The sequence below is a fragment of the Oncorhynchus masou genome, chromosome 26, assembly GCF_036934945.1.
Source record: "Oncorhynchus masou masou isolate Uvic2021 chromosome 26, UVic_Omas_1.1, whole genome shotgun sequence".
Lineage (NCBI taxonomy): Eukaryota > Metazoa > Chordata > Actinopteri > Salmoniformes > Salmonidae > Oncorhynchus > Oncorhynchus masou.
Genome location: NC_088237.1, coordinates 10,606,583 through 10,625,596, shown reverse-complemented (window position 1 = coordinate 10,625,596; position 19,014 = coordinate 10,606,583). Strand labels below are relative to the sequence as shown.

Here is a 19,014-nt window from a genome sequence, read left to right as displayed (position 1 = left end):
ACCACTTCCACAGGTATCTGGTCTCCCATCCAGAGACTGACCAGGACCAACCTGCTTAGCTTCAGAAACATACATGTTCAGCCAGCAGCATACCAACCTGCTTGCCACTGAAGCTAAGCAGGGTTGGTCCTGGTCAGTCCCTAGATGGGAGACCACATTTGCTGGAAGTGGTGTTGGCGGGCCAGTTGGAGGCACTCATATATATGCAAACACATATATATATATATATATATGAGGGCCAATTCCAAGAATAAACTGTTCAAAAGGCTGCTGTCATCAGGCAAAAGTTTTCAGAGGAAGTTCCTTTGGAAAATCCTTTAATTTTAATAGGAATCTCATGTGGTTAGAATTAGTGGCACCTACAATATCATAGTATGTTTTATGACGGGTTATTGTGGGGAGTCGTAACATTACTGTCTATGACAGCCATCTTAATGATCAGTCAGTCAGACAATAGATTGTTTGCTCAACGAGCCAAACATTACATTGGCTTAAAACTTCTTAGGGCTGCAATCCCGTTAACGGGATCGATATGACAACTGCCAGTGAAAGTGCAGGGCACCAAATTCAAAACAACAGAAATCTCATAATTAAAATTCCTCAAAAATACATGTATCTTATACAGTTTTAAATGTAAACTTGTTGTTAATCCCACTACAGTGTCCGATTTCAAATAGGCTTTACAGCGAAAGCACCACAAACGATAATGTTAGGTCACCACCAACTCACAGAAAGCACAAATAGAGATAAAATTAATCATTAACCTTTGATGATCGTCATCAGATGACACTCATAGGACTTCATGTTACACAATACATGTGTGTTTTGTTTGATAAAGTTCATAGTTATATAAAAAAAATCTCAGTATACATTGGCGCGTTACGTTCACTAGTTCCAAAAACATCCGGTGATATTGCAGAGAGCCACTTAATTTTACAGAATTACTCATTATAAATGTCGATAAAAACAATTGTTAGACATGGAAATATAGACATACCTCTCCTTAATGCAACCTCTGTGTCAGTTTTCCCAAAAACTTTACGGAAAAAGCAAACCATGCAATAATCTAAGACGGCGCTCAGAAAATAAATACAATTATGTTGGAGTCAAAATAAATCAGAAATCACATTATAAATATTCCCTTACCTTTGATGATCTTCATCAGAATGCACTCCCAGGAATCCTAGTTCCACAATAAATGCTTGATTTGTTCGATAATGTCCATTATTTATGTCCAAGTAGCTACTTTTGTTAACGCGTTTAGTACACAAATCCAAACGCTCGTGCAGGTCCAGCCGAACGGACGAAAACTTCAAAAAGTTATATTACAGATCGAAGAAACTTGTCAAACTATGAATAGAATCAATCTTTAGGTTGTTATCATATAATCTTCAATAAAGTTCCAACCGGAGAATTCCTGTGTCTGTAGAGAAGCCATGGAGCGCAGGTCGCTATCATGTGAAATATGCGTGACCGGGACCTGGCTCTCTGCCAGACCACTGACTCAAAGAGCTCCCATCCTGCTCCACAACACAGTAGAAGCCTCATTCAAGTTTCTAAAGATGGTTGACATCTAGTGGAAGCCCTTATCTATATCCCACTGTGTATTCAATAGAGTCTGGGTTGAAAATCAACCAACCTCAGATTTCTCACTTCCTGTTTGGATTTCTTCCTAGGTTTTTGCCTGCCATATGAGTTCTGGTATACTCACAGACATCCATCAAACAGTTTTTAGAAACTTCAGAGTGTTTTCTATCCAATACTAATAATACTATGCATATATTAGCAACTGGGACTGAGGAGCAGGCCATTTATTCTGGGCACCTCTGGGCACCTTTCATCCAAGCTACTCAATACTGCCCCTGCAGCCATAAGATGTTTTAATGACTGTATAGGCCGTTGTCTGTCCTGTTTCTCTTTGACCCAGACAAGACCATCCGTGGAGAGGAGAGCCATGTTCGATTCTCAGACTGACCTGCCTGTGATGCAGCTGGTGAGGGGTCAACTAAGGGGACAGCCTGGGGGGGTGACGCAGGAATACTTAGGCCCCCCAGGACCACACCGCCAGCCCCATACGTGGCCCCAGCAGCACCGGCCCTACCCCTACCCTACTCACCCTGCCTGTCCAACCCAGCCTGCCCACCCTCCATACCCATACCCGGAGGACTACTACACAGAGCAGCAGCCTCCAGCCTGGTATCAACCACACAACACATGGAAGGTATGGACAACCTTCTTGTTTAATTTCTCACATGGGAGATAAACAACGACTTCCTTATGTGCAGCCTATGTGATTGATAGACAAATCTACTGTACATTGTAAAGCAGTGGTCCACCAAATCAACCAACCTTTTCTGAGTCAAGATCACTTTCTGAGTCAAAAACGTAAGCCTATGCAGCATTAACTATTTAAAAACAGTTCTGTAGCAATGAGGTTTGTGCAGTAGGCTATAGGCCCACGGCATTATCACTGTATACTGGCTTTGGTTCAATTGCCCTGCCAATGCATTGTTGTTCGGGACATTTTTTACAATCATATTTCAAAATTTGAGGTAGGCTATATGATCACACCGGTAATAGATTGATCAGTTGTTGTATTACTTCTGAGGCACAGCTGAGTGAGCATACATTTAAATAATTAGCTTTACATTTGTGTTTTACTGGGCGTAGCAAGGCACATTTGCGTAGCAAGGCACTGAAATAGAACTTGGTTCAAATGTTTTTTCATTCATCCTTTATTTAACTAGGCAAGTCAGTTAAGAACAAGATCTTATTTACAATGACGGAATACACCAGCCATACCCAGACAACTGTGCACTGCTCTATGCGACTCCCAATCACGGCCTGTTGTGATAGAGCCTGGATTTGAACCAGGGTGTCTGCGGTGACACCTCTAACACTGAGATGCAGTGCCTTTGACTGCTGCACCTCTTGGGAGGCCACTTGGGAGCCCACTTGGGAATCCTATTTGTGACACTAGACAAGTCCCTCCTTACCCATCTCCTCATTGGTTTTTAGGAACATATACCCATGTGGGTGATTGAAAGATTAACTGAGTTCCACACTCCAGTTCAGTTGGTGGTGGTAATGCACCTTAAAGTTGGTTGCCAACAGCCATGTAAAGTCCAAAGAAAAAAAGCCTGAAGGAGAAGAGATTGCTAGAAACGAACACAGTTGACCCTTTTATGTGTGAATTAATTGTCGGAGTAGAGGACTTGTGCATTTCAGGTAAAAGATCAACCCAACGTTTACATCCCAGGACAAATGAGTTAGCAACAGCACGCTAGCTAGCTAAATTGCCATAAATGTTTAATGCTTTTCAACCTGTCCCCAAATGAATATTGTTGGTTCGCTTTGATATTTCAAGCTGCTTGTACCGATCAAGTCTGGTGTGGGTGGACAAAATCAACATGGGCGCGAGCGGTCTGGTCAGCATGTGATGGTCCATCTCTCAACGTTCCTCCACTCTCCTTTTCTTTCGTTGACACTGACCAAAAAGGGACACCAATTCTTCGCTATCAAAAAATAGCCAAGACGCTAATAATAACAATGCAAGTCTACCGATACACTTTCCTACTCGTTCATCGCAGTGCTTGTTGTGGCATATAAAAGTGTTGACAGTGCCGAGCAAGAACTTGAACATGAACTCCATCATAAAAACAAAAGTTCTTTGCTGTATTCGTTGACAGTCTCTCTCTAGTCATGGTTTTAAACATTTAGAAATCTCACAGTATAAACTTTGCTGTAGCTTTTATTTATGCCTGTTACGTCGCTGCCAACATGGTACCTTCTGACATGAAGTGGTTCAAAATGGGAACACTACTCCTACCCGGCACGCAGGGCAGCTGAATCGAGTGCACTTACCGCCAACAGCAAAACCAATTCAAAATCAAGAAAGTACATTTTTCAGTTTGTTTTCCCCCCAGAGTGTTTGGTGATCGAATAGGAATGCCTTGGAGATCGACCAGTTGTGATCTGTTGTAAAGTTTGGCTGTGGTGTTTTTAATTTTACATTTTATTTAACCTTTATTTAACTGTATCAACGAAGGCACACCAATTCATAAATCAACAAGGTGAATGATGCTCATTGTTGTTGATCCTGTCACATTCAGGAGCTCATATGGCTGGGTATAGTAGGCAATTGAGGTGAGGCACCTATCTCTGTTCAAGGGCAGTGTTGTTACTGTCCCTGGCCCGGTGGTGGTGGTGGAATCTGTATTTTGATTAGATTAGAAACACCATATCAAACAAACCTTTGAGAGGAAAGCAATGGATGAGTGTGTTGTGTGAGGCTTGGCTGAGTGTGTGTGTGTCTGTCCATGCGTTTTGGCTGTCTCTGCTCTGCCATTGATAGTTAATCTCATGATGTGATTAAAAACGAATGCCGATGTCCGCACATTTGAGCCAGGAACCACCCAAAAAGGTTCTTTGTGTTTCAAGGGTCATTTCTCTGGAATTCTGTCCCACAGGATTTGTCCGGTATTGTCCTGAGAATAAGTCCTCCTCACAAAGTGCCGATGGACCACTGAGCCAAGTCTGTCACTGGAATTATAGGGTTAAGATGTGTGTGCTTGTCTGTGTTTATTTTGGTTGTGCTAACTCTATGGCGCAAATCCAGTTTCTTTAGAGTACCCCCCCCTCTCTCCTCCCCTGGCTTCTAGCTATGCAACTGAGAGTTTATATATCCCAGTTTGGGGATGTTGGGGCTATAGTCTATGAAGTACAATAACTCCCAGCTCTGTTGCAGTTGGCCCAGACAGGTTACCCATAGCAAGAAATGAATCAGACTTGCGGCCGGTGTTGGGGAGAAGTCAGGGAAACTTCAAAGCAGCAATTCTGTTTTCTCTGGTCTGCAGGAGGCCTTTCATGTGTTAAAGTGTGTCTGGTTCAGGGGAGCTAAGACCTCACTTGTGTCTCGGTGTGTGACATTGAGTGTGTGTGTTTGTGTGTGTGTGTGTGTGTGTGTGTGTGAGAGAGAGAGAACGAGAGAGAGCGATAAAGAGTGTGTGTGTATACACCTGTGTATTCATTTGTGTTTGTACTCACACATGTGTTTGCCTGTGTGTGTGTAAGTGATAGCAAGAGGGCCTATCCTCTCAGAAGCAGGGTATCCCCTAAGGTTGCCGGGTGGCATGAGGGACAGATGGATAAGAATCCAGATTGTTTATGCACAAGCAGCCCCTGCTGTGAGCCTGATGATTCCTGATGTTGACTGTCTCAGGGAAGGTGGAGGTGGAGGGGTTGGTGGGGGGCCCAAAGCTGACAGCCCTATAGACCCCACTGAGGGGCTGGGTATAGGAAAGGGGGGAGGTGTAGTTAGGAGGGATAGCTAGGGATTCAGGCAGTGATCGGGCCAGACCACCCATCTGGGCTGGCACAGTGCCCGGGGGTGTCGTGCTGTGGCCCACTAGGCCTGCAGTCAGTCAGCATGAGGGACTCTATCTATGTATCTACACACTCCAGTCCAGACCCCATCTCTGCTGGGATGAATCCAGAGACAGAGCCAGAGGTTGGATATTGAAGCCACACAACCAGTGGGCTCCCGAGTGGCGCAACCGTTTAAGGCACTGCATCTCGGTGCTTGAGGTGTCACTACAGACACCCTGGTTTGAATCCAGGCTGTATCACAACCGGCCGTGATTGAGAGTCCCATAGGACGGGGCACAATTTGTCCTGCGTCATCCGGGTTTGGCCGGTGTAGGCCGTCATTGTAAATAAGAATCTGTTCTTAACTGACTTGCTGAGTTAAGCAAAACCAGGGCCTCTGTGGTTCAACAGAAAGGCTTTTATAGCGCAGGCCGACATACACTCTGAGCCTGCCTGGGAGACCCGAGGGCCAGTTGAAATGACTATACAGTACTGTAGCATCTTTGAACTATACCCAGGCTACTCAGCTTTTTTTTTAGGTTTCTTGTCTCTGGCCAGAATACAGTGTCAGGGAAACAGTTCATCTACCATATGGAGAGACACTGTCGAGCAGATGTGACTCCCCTGGCACACACAATTCTGATCCAATCCCTCGAAGTGGATGAAGGGGAAACTAAAGTATATGTAAAGTACTTTGTTGTATGTGGCTCGAGACAAACAACGCTGTTGCCAATATATCCTCCAAACACCGGCTTCTCCGGCATAATCACTTAACTGTAGATCTAATTGAATACTTTAGCTCTTTGCCCTGTGCGGGTTAACCCCCATTGAATGTGCATCTAGGTGTATTTACCATGACAAGACTACAAGGTTGGTTAGTTTAGTGGTTTAATAGTGTTTTTACAGTATCTCATTCATCCTGCTCGAGACAGCCCTGGGATAGTACATTTATCACTAACTACATTTAGCCAGATAAAGATGGCCTCCGTTGAACTGTATTTAATGGCTAGCTACTGTGTTCTTCTTGCTGTGTATCAGAGACGGAAACAAATATGAAAATGAATAGATGTAATATCGCTGGGAGGAAATAAGACATTAACTCCAGCGAGGATGCCAAACAGACTGTATTGAAGAGACTAAATAAGGCCCTTGTCAGTTCATGACCTCGCAAATCATCATGGTCATGATAGGTCAATACGTACAGTACCAGTCAAACGTTTGGACACACCTACACATTCAAGGGTTTTTCTTATTTTTTAAAAACAATTTTCTACATTGTAGAATAATAGTGAAGACATCAAAACTATGTGTAATGAACCTCGTCCTCTTCTGAGGAGGAGAAGCTAGAAGGATCAGAGGACCAAAACACAGCATCGTAAGTGTCCATAATGTTTATTTTAAAACACAAACTGAACACTACGAAATACAAAACAATAAACGTGAAATGAACGAAACAGTCCCGTGTGGCGACAAACACTGACACAGAGGACAAACACCCACAACCCAAAACTGAAACCCAGGCTACCTAAGTTTGATTCTCAATCAGGGACAACAATTGACAGCTGCCTCTGATTGAGAACCATACCAGGACGAACTCAAAACCCAACATAGAAAAACAAACGTAGACTGCCCACCCAACTCACGTCCTGACCATACTAAAACAAAGATAAAATAACTAAGAACTAAGGTCAGAACGTGACACTATGAAATAACACATATGGAGCCATGTAGTAACCAAAACAGCGTTAAACAAATAAAAATATATTTGAGATTTGAGATTCTTCAAAGTAGCCACCCTTTGCCTTTATAAGCACTTGTTGGCTGCTTTTCCTTCAATATGTGGTCCAACTCATCCAAAACCATCTCAATTGCGTTGAGGTTGGGTGATTGTGGAGGCCAGGTCATCTGATGCAGCACTCTATCCCTCTCAAATAGCCCTTACACAGGTCAAATAGCTCTTACACAGCCTGGAGGTGTATTGGGTCATTGTCCTGTTGAAAAACAAATGATAGTCCCACTAACCGTAAACCAGATGGAATGGCGTATCGCTGCAGACTGCTGTGATAGCCTTACAGGCTAAGTGTGCCTTGAATTCTAAATAAATCACAGACCATGTCACCAGCAAAGCACACCCTGGAATGAGTAGGTGTGTCCAAACTTTTGACTGGTACTGTATATTTCATACTGTACTTTCCTCCCCGATGGTTAAAAGAAGGAAATGCACTTAAAAAAAAATGTAAAAATACACATGAATTCATTCCAGCATTAAAACTCATTAAATACATTAAAGTAATGATCTCGTTTGACGTTTGGCAAATGTGATTCGTAACAGCATTTAAATGTTGTGTTTTACGACATGGGGGAAATAGACTTTCGACTGAAGAATGTAATGTGTTTATTGTATTTTGATGTGTATTGTGGTGCTATACAGGGCCCATCTGGAAAAGAGACCTTGGTCTCAACGTTGACGCCCTGTCAAAATAAATGTTAATAACAATAACACCATGTCATCCCGGGACAGTCCCGTATGTCAGACCATTTTCAGGTGATCCACCTTTTCTTTTCACACACACACACACACACACACACACACACACACACACACACACACACACACACACACACACACACACACACACACACACACACACACACACACACACACACACACACACACACACACACACACACACACGTGTGTGTGCCAGTCCTGAGTCCCAGTCCTGAGGCACCCCTCCCCTCATTGTGGGTTCTTGGCATCCTCACGGGCCTAGGCTGAGGCTTGAGACAGGACAGGGACGGCCTTCTGTGTGTGTGCCAACTCTCAGATCCCTGCCCCATCATCCACATACATACAAGGCTTACTGCACACTGGAACACTGGCCTCACTGGCCCCCATTAAACAAGCAGCCCCCCACATACTAGACGTTATGAGATGAATGCAGTGCATGTAGCAGGTGTCTGCCAAAATTCCATTCCTATTTAAACCTCCCGGCCCATACCAGCGGTTAATCCTATTACAGCTAATTGAGTGAAGTCGTCAGTCTTTTTCAGTTAAACCAAGTTCAGCCTCTAATAGGATTCAAAAGAAAAGCTACAATGGTACAATGCATGAAATAGAATAAGCAACCAGTTAGTCCAGTGGTGTGTGGCTGGAGCAGTGAGCGGTGAGCATGGGCTAGTATGGCCTGAGAAGATCTGCCCCCCTCCCCTCCGCTGATTTGGGATCTGTTTTATAATGAGAGAGGGGTGAGGCCGGGGTCTCCGGAGGCTAGAGGTGCTGAGAGGGGGATCAGGACTCAGTGGTGGGAGGGTGTGGTGGTGGGTTGAGGTGCTTATGGTACTTGTGAGGGGTTTGAGGTGGGGGATGTTTGTGGTTGGTGTGGGGAGGTTTGTGGGCGGTGACGTTGCTGTCTGATTATTGGATTGATCCTTATCCCACTGTGCTCATCAAAGGGACACAAGGGACAAAGGCTCTATTATTTGTGTCATGTTCACGGACAATATGAACCTGGAGTCCATTTCACGCGGATCATATTTTAGAGAACTAAGAATTGCTTCAGCAAAGCCCTTAACATTTCATCATTTCCCTACGTTCTAAGCGGAGAAGCAGACAAATTGTTCCAAAATCGTTTGTGATCTCGATTTTGTTAACACCACCAGGTCAAATGCATCAGTGGCCTCGTGAAAGACCCTAGTGTGATCTTATCTTGTCCTCCCTAGTCACCTATGACCTGCTCCTATCTGAAGAGGATGAGATGCGAGAGAAGACTGCAACTCCTTCAGACAGACCCACTGTACCCTGTCCTAATTTGATGTAACTTAGACACCTCATCCCTTCATCCCCACGTCCCTTCTCCGGCAACCAAGTTAGGCCAAACTGGGACACCTATTACCAGCGGCGTCAGGAACGAACCTTTGGAGAGGGAAAAGGGACCAGCCTGAGACCCGTCTTAGTCAGTGGTGCTGGGCTGCATGTACTCCCTTTGAAGCGCACAACCATGGAGACCAGGCTAGCAGTGACTACCTTTAAAGAGCACAGCCATGGAAACCAGGCAAGTAGGTGACTCCCTTTGAAGAGGACAACCATGGAGACCAGGCTAGCAGTGAAACACAGTCACATGAACTAAACCACTATGAACACAGTAGGGGTGAGACTAGAAACACGTCTGTCTGTTCATGACAGACAACTATTAGTCTCCCTAGGCAGACAGGCTGTTGCCAGGGTGGCAGGTAGCCTGGTGGTTAAGAGCGTTGGGCCAGTAACCAAAAGGTCGCTGCTTTAAATCCTCGTTTCCGACAAGGTGGAAAAATCTGCCGTTGAGCAAAGCATTTAACCCCCACAACAACTGCTCCCCGGGCGCCGATGATGTGAATTAAGGCAGCCCCCCGCACCTCTCTGATTCAGAGGGATTGGGTTAAATATGGAAGACACATTTTGATTAAATGCATGACTAGGTGTCCCCTTTTCCCTAGATCTGAGATTTCCATCACTAGACAACTAAGGGAGCATTTAGAGGACTAGCTGGCATAGAAAGACCACAGCCACACGTCGAAAATAAATACAAATCTTAATTTGGTTTCGGAGATGCAATAAACTGAATTAAAAACCAAAAATAGAATTCATGATAAGATATGCAGTATGAGATATGCAATATCTTATACATGTATATTTCAATTGTACGCAATTAAATTACATTTTAAAATCCCTCAATAATTGGGCTCCCGAGTGGCGCAGTGGTCTAAGGCACTGCATAGCAGTGCAAGGGGTGTCACTACAGTCCCTGGTTTGAATCCAGGCTGTATCACACCTGCCTGTGATTGGGTGTCCCATAGGGCGGTGCACAATTGGTCCAGCGCCGTCTGGGTTTTGCTGGGGTGTGCTGTCATTGTAAATAAGAATTTGTTCTGAACTGACTTACCTTGTTAAATAAAGGTATAAAAAAGACTGGTTTAACCACACCCTGAAATAATATTATAGGTTAAAACTAATGTGAAATTTCACTAAGATTGTCCCAATATAGAGCTGTAAAAGTCACAACTCTCATTTTCTACAGTCAACTTAGAACAATCCCTTAAGTCCCCTAAGTGTTTAAAGAGCTTACATTCAAAAAAAAAAACAGCAATTACTGAGCTAATTCAAATCATCACACTAATTCCATCGGTGGATGCTGTACTGTGGAGTATCTTGCTGTCCTGTATACTTTTAACATATAAATAAAAGTACATTATCTATCTATAGAATCGCTGAGGGTGTATGACTTGCCCTGCAGTAGTAAAAGGTGGAGTCCATATCATTGGATCCCAACATGATCAGCTACAGTATAAGTGCTTCTTGTTGGAGGTGGTCTCTCTAGCAAAAGAGACGTTATCTCAATGAGACTGTCCTGTATAAATGAGGGTTTAATTCAATTCAAAATGAAAGGGAGTAAGAAGAATGTCTCTCAGTGTTTGCAGACCACTGGGTATTTTCCAGGCCTATTCTATTCTAGCTTGGTTCCAGTCTGATTTATATTTGGCAACAGAGGAGTTTGAGGAGTTGGCTAACATACGGATCTGAGACGAGGCTAGTGCCATTCTTTATTGGGCCACATACTTCTGAAGTGCACAACCCATGTATTGTGGGGTTTAGTACCTTACTTGGTAGGACAGATAGACAGAAAGACAGACAACAACGTGATTGACTATACTTTATCTATGCTATCTATCTATACCGTAAATCACGTGTGGCCTTTCCAACAGGCCGTTAAACTGGCTCAAGCTGTGACAGAGTTCAGGGCGGTTAACCCTTCATTCAGCTGTTGGACATTTAAATGGAAAGCACAAGCAAAGTCCACTGTGGAGGGACAAAGAGAGCCGTGTAGTTTTAGCTGGGTTTGACTTGTGGGAATCAAGGTTAGGGACAGAGAGTGTCTTCAATGGCTGGTTGAAGCATGAATTGTGGGTCTGAATATGTTACATAACAAGCTAAGTCACTTTGGATAAAATTCTTTAAATACTAAAATTGTCATGAATGATTACACAGAGAGTTTATCCCTCCTGTCAAAGACATGCTAGTTGTGCCACTAGAGGGTTTGGGTTCGAGTCCAGGCTCTGTCGAAGCCGGCCGAGACCAGGAGACCCATGGGGCGGCACGCAATTCGCCCAGCGTCGTTCGGGGAGGGTTTGACCGCCAGGGATGTCCTTGTCCCATTGCGCACTAGCGACTCCTGTGGCGGGCCGGGACAAGATTGTAACTACGATGAGACAAGACTGTAAGAGACAAGACTGTAACTACCAACTGGATACCATGAAAAAGGGGTAACATTATTATTTTTTTAAACGATGATGGACCTATATATTGCCCTTTTTCCGGCCTGGACAAAAATAAAAATCAAGCCCGTGCTAAAAAGTTTGCCCACCATTGGTCTAAATGGTAAATGGTTCCCCTGTTAGCATCACCAACCCCAGCAACCCCCAAATAAGTGAGGGGGGAGAGGGGTGTTGGTGTTGTGGAACGTACGAACCAAAAAGATTAAGAAAGAGAACCCAAAAGAAACAAAGGGGGGCCAGGAGAAAAAGTAAAAGATAAAAAAAATAAAAGAATTGGATTAATTGGCATAATGCAAGGTGGCTAGGCACAGCGAGGGAGAGTGTCAGTGTTACTAGGCAGAATCCCCACCATCCTCAAAGTAAGACAGTCTGCGCAATTAGCCGTGCGACCCTTGACCCCGGTCAGAATAATTAATGAATAACAGAGGGGATAAAGACAAAAGACGTGGAGCGGTTTGGGTGAGGAGCACAGGCGGCGTAATACATCAAAGCGGGCCGGTAATTGGCCCGGTGGCTTTCATTCTTTGCCCTATTTCTTTCAATTCATTGACTCAAAATAATGGGTTCAGGTTCATTATCAACAGGTCGTATGCTCTGGGAGTGCAAAACTTTCAACAGTGTAGTGGTTAGGCTGTGCTGAGCTGGGCTGTGCTATGTTGATGGGTGAGTGCTAAGCTAGCTAGTCCACCGAGACCTGACGGCATTATTAGCCAACAACGTCCAGGGAAAAGTAAAGAGTTGGACAGATACAGAAGCGAAAAGTCATCATATTTTAAGAACAGTTTAAACTGGAAGAAAAAACTGCTACGATCAAGCGATAGCCATTATGCTGGAATATAATTGGTATGGGCAGGTAAGTCAAACGGAAATGCTGTTTATAGTTGTGTATTGTTATTGTCACTCATTTCAAAGTAAGATTAGAAATAATGTCGAATAAATAACAATAATTATCAAATGGTACAAATATAATAATATAATATGGCATCACTCTTTGAGAATTATGGGCATTTTACCAATTCACCAATAACATTTTCAATAGAGTACGCGAATGGAGCATGTGCATGCAAAGTTGTAACAATTTAATTCACTTTTAGATGCAACAACGCCAGGAAAAGGATCATCCAAAGTTTGATGAACTCTGATGACTAGATAGATATCCCTTTGTCAAGGCCCAACCACTTGGTCTACAGATAATCATCTCTGGCATGCTCTTATCATGACCACTCGTCTTCTCCAGCAGTGTGGTTATCCTGTAGGGTGAGATGCGTAGTCGAGTTAGGATAACAGGCTACGAGATTAACAACACGTGCACGGGATAGTCTGGTGACGTCAGCAATGTTATGGCTACATGATTACTGTAATATTATTATTACACTAATAGTCTAATGACCATGTAATACGCACATGGTCATAGAACAAGAAGAAGGGGAAGAGAATTGTGGCATTTCAAATTATTTTTTTTTTTTTAAAGGTGAAAGCTATAGTAAGGGCTGCAACCTGAGTATTTAACAGGTTTTCTGAGGTTTCTCCCTTACACTAAGTGTCACGATCGTCGTCCTCCTCGTCTGAGGAGGAGTAGTTGGAAGGATCGGAGGACCAAAATGCAGCGTGGTATGTGCCCATCGTGAATTTAATGAACAGAGAACACTTGAACAAACTATACAAAACAATAAACGAATAACAACCGTGAAGCTACAATAAGAACTGTGCTGACACAAGCCACTAACATAGACAATCACCCACAACCCACAATGACAAAACAGGCTACCTAAATATGGTTCCCAATCAGAGACAGTGACTAACAACTGCCTCTGATTGAGAACCATATCAGGCCAAACAAAGAAACAGACAAACCAGACATCCAACATAGAATGCCCACTCAGATCACACCCTGACCAAACAAAACATAGAAATATACAAAGCAAACTATGGTCAGGGCGTGACACTGAGGTCCAAAGACAATCTTTTGAGACATGGCTTGCAAAGAGAATTACAGATAGGGGTGGCAGATAGCCAAGTGGTTTTAAGAGCGTTTGGCCAGTAACCGAAAGGTCGCTGGTTCAAAACCCCGAGTCAACTAGGTGAGAAATCTGTCTGTGCCCTTGAGCAAGGCACTTAACCCGAATTGCTCTGGATAAGAGTGTCTGCTTGAATGTAACAATGTGAAATAGGCCTGTTATCAATTCAAACTGAGGACAACATCTGGAGGCTGATCCCCTGTGTTGCCTGATCACAGACAGAGCTGTGTTCTTTGAGCATTCCATGTCAAAGGACACAATTCATAAGGAACTGAAACATGTGTAATTAGCCCAACTCACGCTACAGACCATGGCGGAGAGAAGAGTGTAGGAGAGTTTAACTCAATTGCCTTTAACCCGAGCTTTCAAGCGGAAGACATGTGATTGTTGTAAAGAAAAACACCTCCGCACTTGTTATGGTTCCTATCTAACCTCTTACAGCTCACTCTTCTTTCTTTTCTTTTAAATTGTGCTTTAATTGCAATTCATATCCTAATAAGTCTAAAGTCAGTCTTTTGGTCTGGAGCGCACCCCGCCGTGATGAAAAGACGGGTGTCGTGTCACATTAGCCTCAGACAGGTGCTCACTCCCTTTCTCTCCCTCTCTCTCGCTCTCTTTCCATCTCTCTCCGCTGCGCATCAGATCATAGTGATGCTGAGCCCCCCAAAAAGGGGGAGAGAGGTGGGGGGGGAATTGGGAGAGGTGAGAGAAAAGGGGGGAGAGGAGAGGTAGAGAGAAACATCTCAGGAATGTTAACACTGGGATTATTAGCCGTCTCTCGCTACATTAAAAAGACCAGGCTGAAACAACTGTTGGAGCGCTTTAAAGATCGCTATGTTACAACTTTAGAGGGCTTAGAGGCCTGCTGCTGAGCTGACCCACTCTGACATCACACGGAACACCGTTTGAACTATCATGGCAGTTAGTACTCGGGGTTCAGTGGGTTTGAGTGAAGTCAAAAACATCTAAACTGTTATCCTATTCTGAGATGAAGATTAAAGAGAACCCCCGATAATTGATTGGTTTTGCAGGTTAGAATCCCTGTGATCGTTCTTGTTATCGACCAATAGCTATAGTATAGATCAGGGATGGGCAACGTTGATGGGGGTGGGGGCCACCCAAAAATCTGAACACTGCATACCCCCCATCCATACCCACACATGCAGTAAGTGCCAGCCCTGCCATTTGGGTGCCTCTAACCAAAACATTTGAGGGACCCCCCTCCTCCTTACGATTAAAATGTTTTTTTGACCGTGGAGAAAAGGTTTTAGAGTTACATTCCTGCCATTCTACACATTTTTGCCATGGGGCAGAGAGAAGATGTTGCCGTTTTAGAGCAATTGGGTGGAGAGAAATGTTTGGTAATTCAACCATAATTTGACCAAATTTAGATAGCTGGACGGTAGACTAATTTACCAATCTAAACAAATTTAGCTGACATGGGCTAATCGAGTGGCTGTCTGTGACACAGAAAAACTGCTGTCACACAACCACATTTCCAAATTGCATCTTGTGTAGTCTCCTATTCTAACTCTCAACTGTAAATTGAGACCCACAACAGTTTTTAAATGTGTTTTTCGTTTTTTGAGGGGGGGAATTGACCCACAGGAAACCAGTTGCCCATCCCTGGTATAGATTGTGCTAGCCTACACCTGCTACTATATGCATGCAAATCAGAGTAGATCAGCTGGTCATCAGAGGGTTTTAGAAGCGAGGAGAACTTAGAAGGAGGAGAGGCTTCTCCTCCACATGCAGACAGGCTAAGAGTAGAGCTGATTCGTACATTTCCTCCATGACTGTCTTGGCGCTCGATCCTGACCCAGGTCCTAAAGAGACAGGACTGGGATGGGGGACTGGGACAGAGACCCCTGGACAAGGGCAGACAAGGCCCCTCTTTCACAGGCCCGCCAAGAGAGGCTGGCACAGTGGTGTACTTTGTACTCCCCGCTCTTGGGGCCTTGTCTTCTTCGATATCAAATTAAACTCAGGCTGAGTTGATTAATCAATTAAAAAGAAATGAGGGGGGTCCATTGATCCAATTTAAAGCAGACTGGCCTTGGACAATTAATGTATTAATCTATAAAGAAATGATTGAATATTAAAATCTATGTGATTAAGTTAAAACAGTACCGTTATGAACTCTATAGTAGAGTACTTTGGGGAAATGTCATGGTTCTTTGCATCCCTCTGTCTGTTGTCAGTGGAAAAAATACATTTGCTTTTTTGGCAAGCTGAATTGTAAGTATTTATAGAACTTTAGTAGACAGTAAACTAAAATGAAAGCCAGTTAAACAAACAGAATACACAGGTCAATTACAGTGCCTTCAGAATGTACTCATACCCCTTACTTATTCCACATTTTGTTGTGTTACAGCCTGAATTCAAACTGGATTAAACATTTAAAGAATTCACTGCTCTACTGAGGGACCTTACAGATAATTGTATGTGCGGGGTACAGAGATGAGGTAGTCATTCAAAAATCATGTTAAACACTGTTATTGCACACAGAGTCCATGCAACTTATTGTGTGACTTGTTAAGCACATTTGTAATCCTGAAGTTATTTAGGCTCACCGTAACAAATGGGTTGAAGACTTATTGACTCAAGACAATTCAGCTTCTCATATTTTATTAATTGGTAAACATAAAAAAAAAAAAAGAATTCCACTTTGACATTGTGGGGTATTGTGTGTAGACCAGTGACAAAAAAATGTAAATGTAAATGTAATCCATTTTAAATTCAGGCTGCAACATCAAAATATAGAAAAAGTCAAGGGACGTGAATCCTTGTGATGATCTTGTAAAACGTATACATCCAGTCATTATTCCCTGGGGTAAGACATTTTTGTCACAGTATTTGTCAGACACATGGCATGTATCAGATTGAACAAGGCTAATAGAAGTGTATCAAAGTGACCGCGATGTATGATTATGCGTAAACAACACTTAGCTGGGCCACGCAATGCCAGCATTGAGAGTTGTGTGCTGTTGTGTGTGTCGGGAATGTTGAGCTGTTAAGATGACATGGATCTTTTATACATACAACCTATTCACATTATCTGGGTACTGTCAAACAGTGTCTTGTGAGCATAACCACAATAAATGATTTGAATTTATGATCTGGCAACCTTTCTTAAATCCTAATTGCTTTACGCTGTATGTGGGTTAACTTACCCCCTTGCTTCTACTACCAGAGCACAGAAAGCACCAGACTGACTTCGTAACCAGACAGGGGATAGTATTCTACCTCCTCCCCCTTATCCTTCACTCCTCAGGCTTACGCTCGGTTCTAACCTCCGCCTGGGTGCCTCTGGGTAGCACAGGTCCTCTCCTGTGTGCCCGTGTGCTCTGCCGCCCTCTCCCCTGTCCCCCTCTGTAAACATGCAACTGTGCGACGACAGGGGACCAAAGACGCTCAGGACAAACGTGCCTTTGTCCGCCACACACAAACCACATATTATTTTGTTCCTGTAAGGTCAAAGTTGATCAAATGTTCTGCTTAGTTCTCATTAAACAGCTATTGCATTATTTGATTTCCCACAATCAGATTAGGGGGGGGGGGGGGGCGTAATGAATATATTGAGTGAAAGGTTTTGAACGGTGGCTTGCAGATTTAGCCCACATATATAGTGTGTGCACTTTCAAAAGTTTGGGGGCGAATTTTACTCCAGGGAGATCCAAAAGGTCGGCTGGAGGAGGAGCTAAGGCAGGGATGCGACCAGCGTAGATTTTATCTCCAGTCTGCACGTTCTAAGCCAGGCAGGGCTGCTTTTAGTAACTCTGATATAGGAGGAATCAATGAAAGATGATTCACAACACGCAGTAAATATCACCCTGGTCGGAATGAAACCATGTTTCTGAGCTGTCAGCTTTTCTCCCTCAGTCAAAGAGTAGAATATAAATCAAAACAATAGGAAAGCAGCATGAGCTTCCCAGAATCAGACAGCCATGACAGGCCAGCTAATAGTTCCCTCTCATTTCATCTACCCTGACATTTGGTGCAAAATGGACCAATTGCTTTCCATTATCTCACTTCTATCGGATTGCTTTCTGCTCTGAGCGGAAGCTAGGATGGTTGGCAGTCATTGTTTACCTAAATGTTCCTGAAATAAGACAGACCAAGAAGGTTAAAACCTATTGATGATCAGGTTTAAAAACATTCATGATTAAATATAAGGTTGGAGGTTTACAGTCAGTATGGTCGAGGCAGCTATAAAGTGAAGGGTAATTGCATTGTGTTCAGCCTGACTATCAGCGTAACAATGTAAAAACTGAAGATATACTGTAGGCTATAGACTCTAGACATAGAGAAGATCATAGACAGTTGAAGTCGGGAAGATTACATACACTTCGCTTGGAGTCATTAAAACTCATTTTTCAACCACTCCACACATTTCTTGTTAACAAACTAGTTTTGGCAAGTCGGTTAGGACATCTACCTTGTGCATGACATACGTCATTTTCTGAACAGTTGTTTACAAACAACAGATTATTTCACTTATTATTCACTGTATCACAATTCCAGTGGGTCAGAGGTTTACATACACTAAGTTGACTGTGCCTTTAAACAGCTTGGAACATTCCAGAAAAGTATGTCATGGCTTTAGAAGCATCTGATAGGCTAATTGACATAATTTGAGTCAATTGGAGGTGAACCTGTGGATATATTTCAAAGCCTACCTTCAAACTCAGTGCTTCTTTGCTGGACATCATGGGAAAATTAAAAGAAATCAGCCAAGACCTCAGAAAAAAAATGTAGACCTCCACAAGTCTGGTTCATCCTTGGGAGCAATTTCCAAATGCCTGAAGGTACCACGTTCATCTGTACAAACAATAGAACGCAAGTATAAACACCATGGCACCACGCAGCCGTCAGGAAGGAGATGCGTTCTGTCTCCTAGAGATGAGCGTACTTTGGTGCGGAAAGTGCAAATCAATCTCAGAACAACAGCAAAGTAGCTTGTGAAGATGCCAGGCAGAAGCCGCTGCTCCAAAACCGCCATAAAAAAGCCAGACTATGGTTTGCAACTGCACATGGGGACAAAGATCGTACTTTTTGGACAAATGTCCTCTGGTCTGATGAAACAAAAATAGAACTGTTTGGCCATAATGATCATCGTTATGTTTGGAGGAAAAAGGGGGACGCTTGCAAGACGAAGAACACCACCCCAACCGTGAATCACAGGGGTGGCAGCATCATGTTGTGGGGGTGCTTTGCTGCAAGAGGGACTGGTGCACTTCACAAAATAGATGGCATCATGAGGTAGGACAATTATGTGGATATATTGAAGCAACATCTCAAGACATCAGTCAGGAAG

At 43.5% G+C, this 19,014-nt stretch overlaps 1 protein-coding gene across 7 annotated transcripts in view; it reads left to right on the top strand.

Annotated features, from left to right (window-relative positions):
• LOC135514772 (transcription factor EC-like) overlaps positions 1-19,014 on the top strand; it is a 54,755-nt gene that overhangs the window by 12,926 nt on the left and 22,815 nt on the right. For all 7 annotated transcript variants that reach the window (XM_064938353.1, XM_064938351.1, XM_064938355.1 and 4 more), the window contains exon 2: positions 1,928-2,221. In XM_064938353.1, coding sequence (XP_064794425.1) covers positions 1,928-2,221 — 294 coding nt within the window. The remainder of the gene's footprint in view (positions 1-1,927; positions 2,222-19,014) is intronic.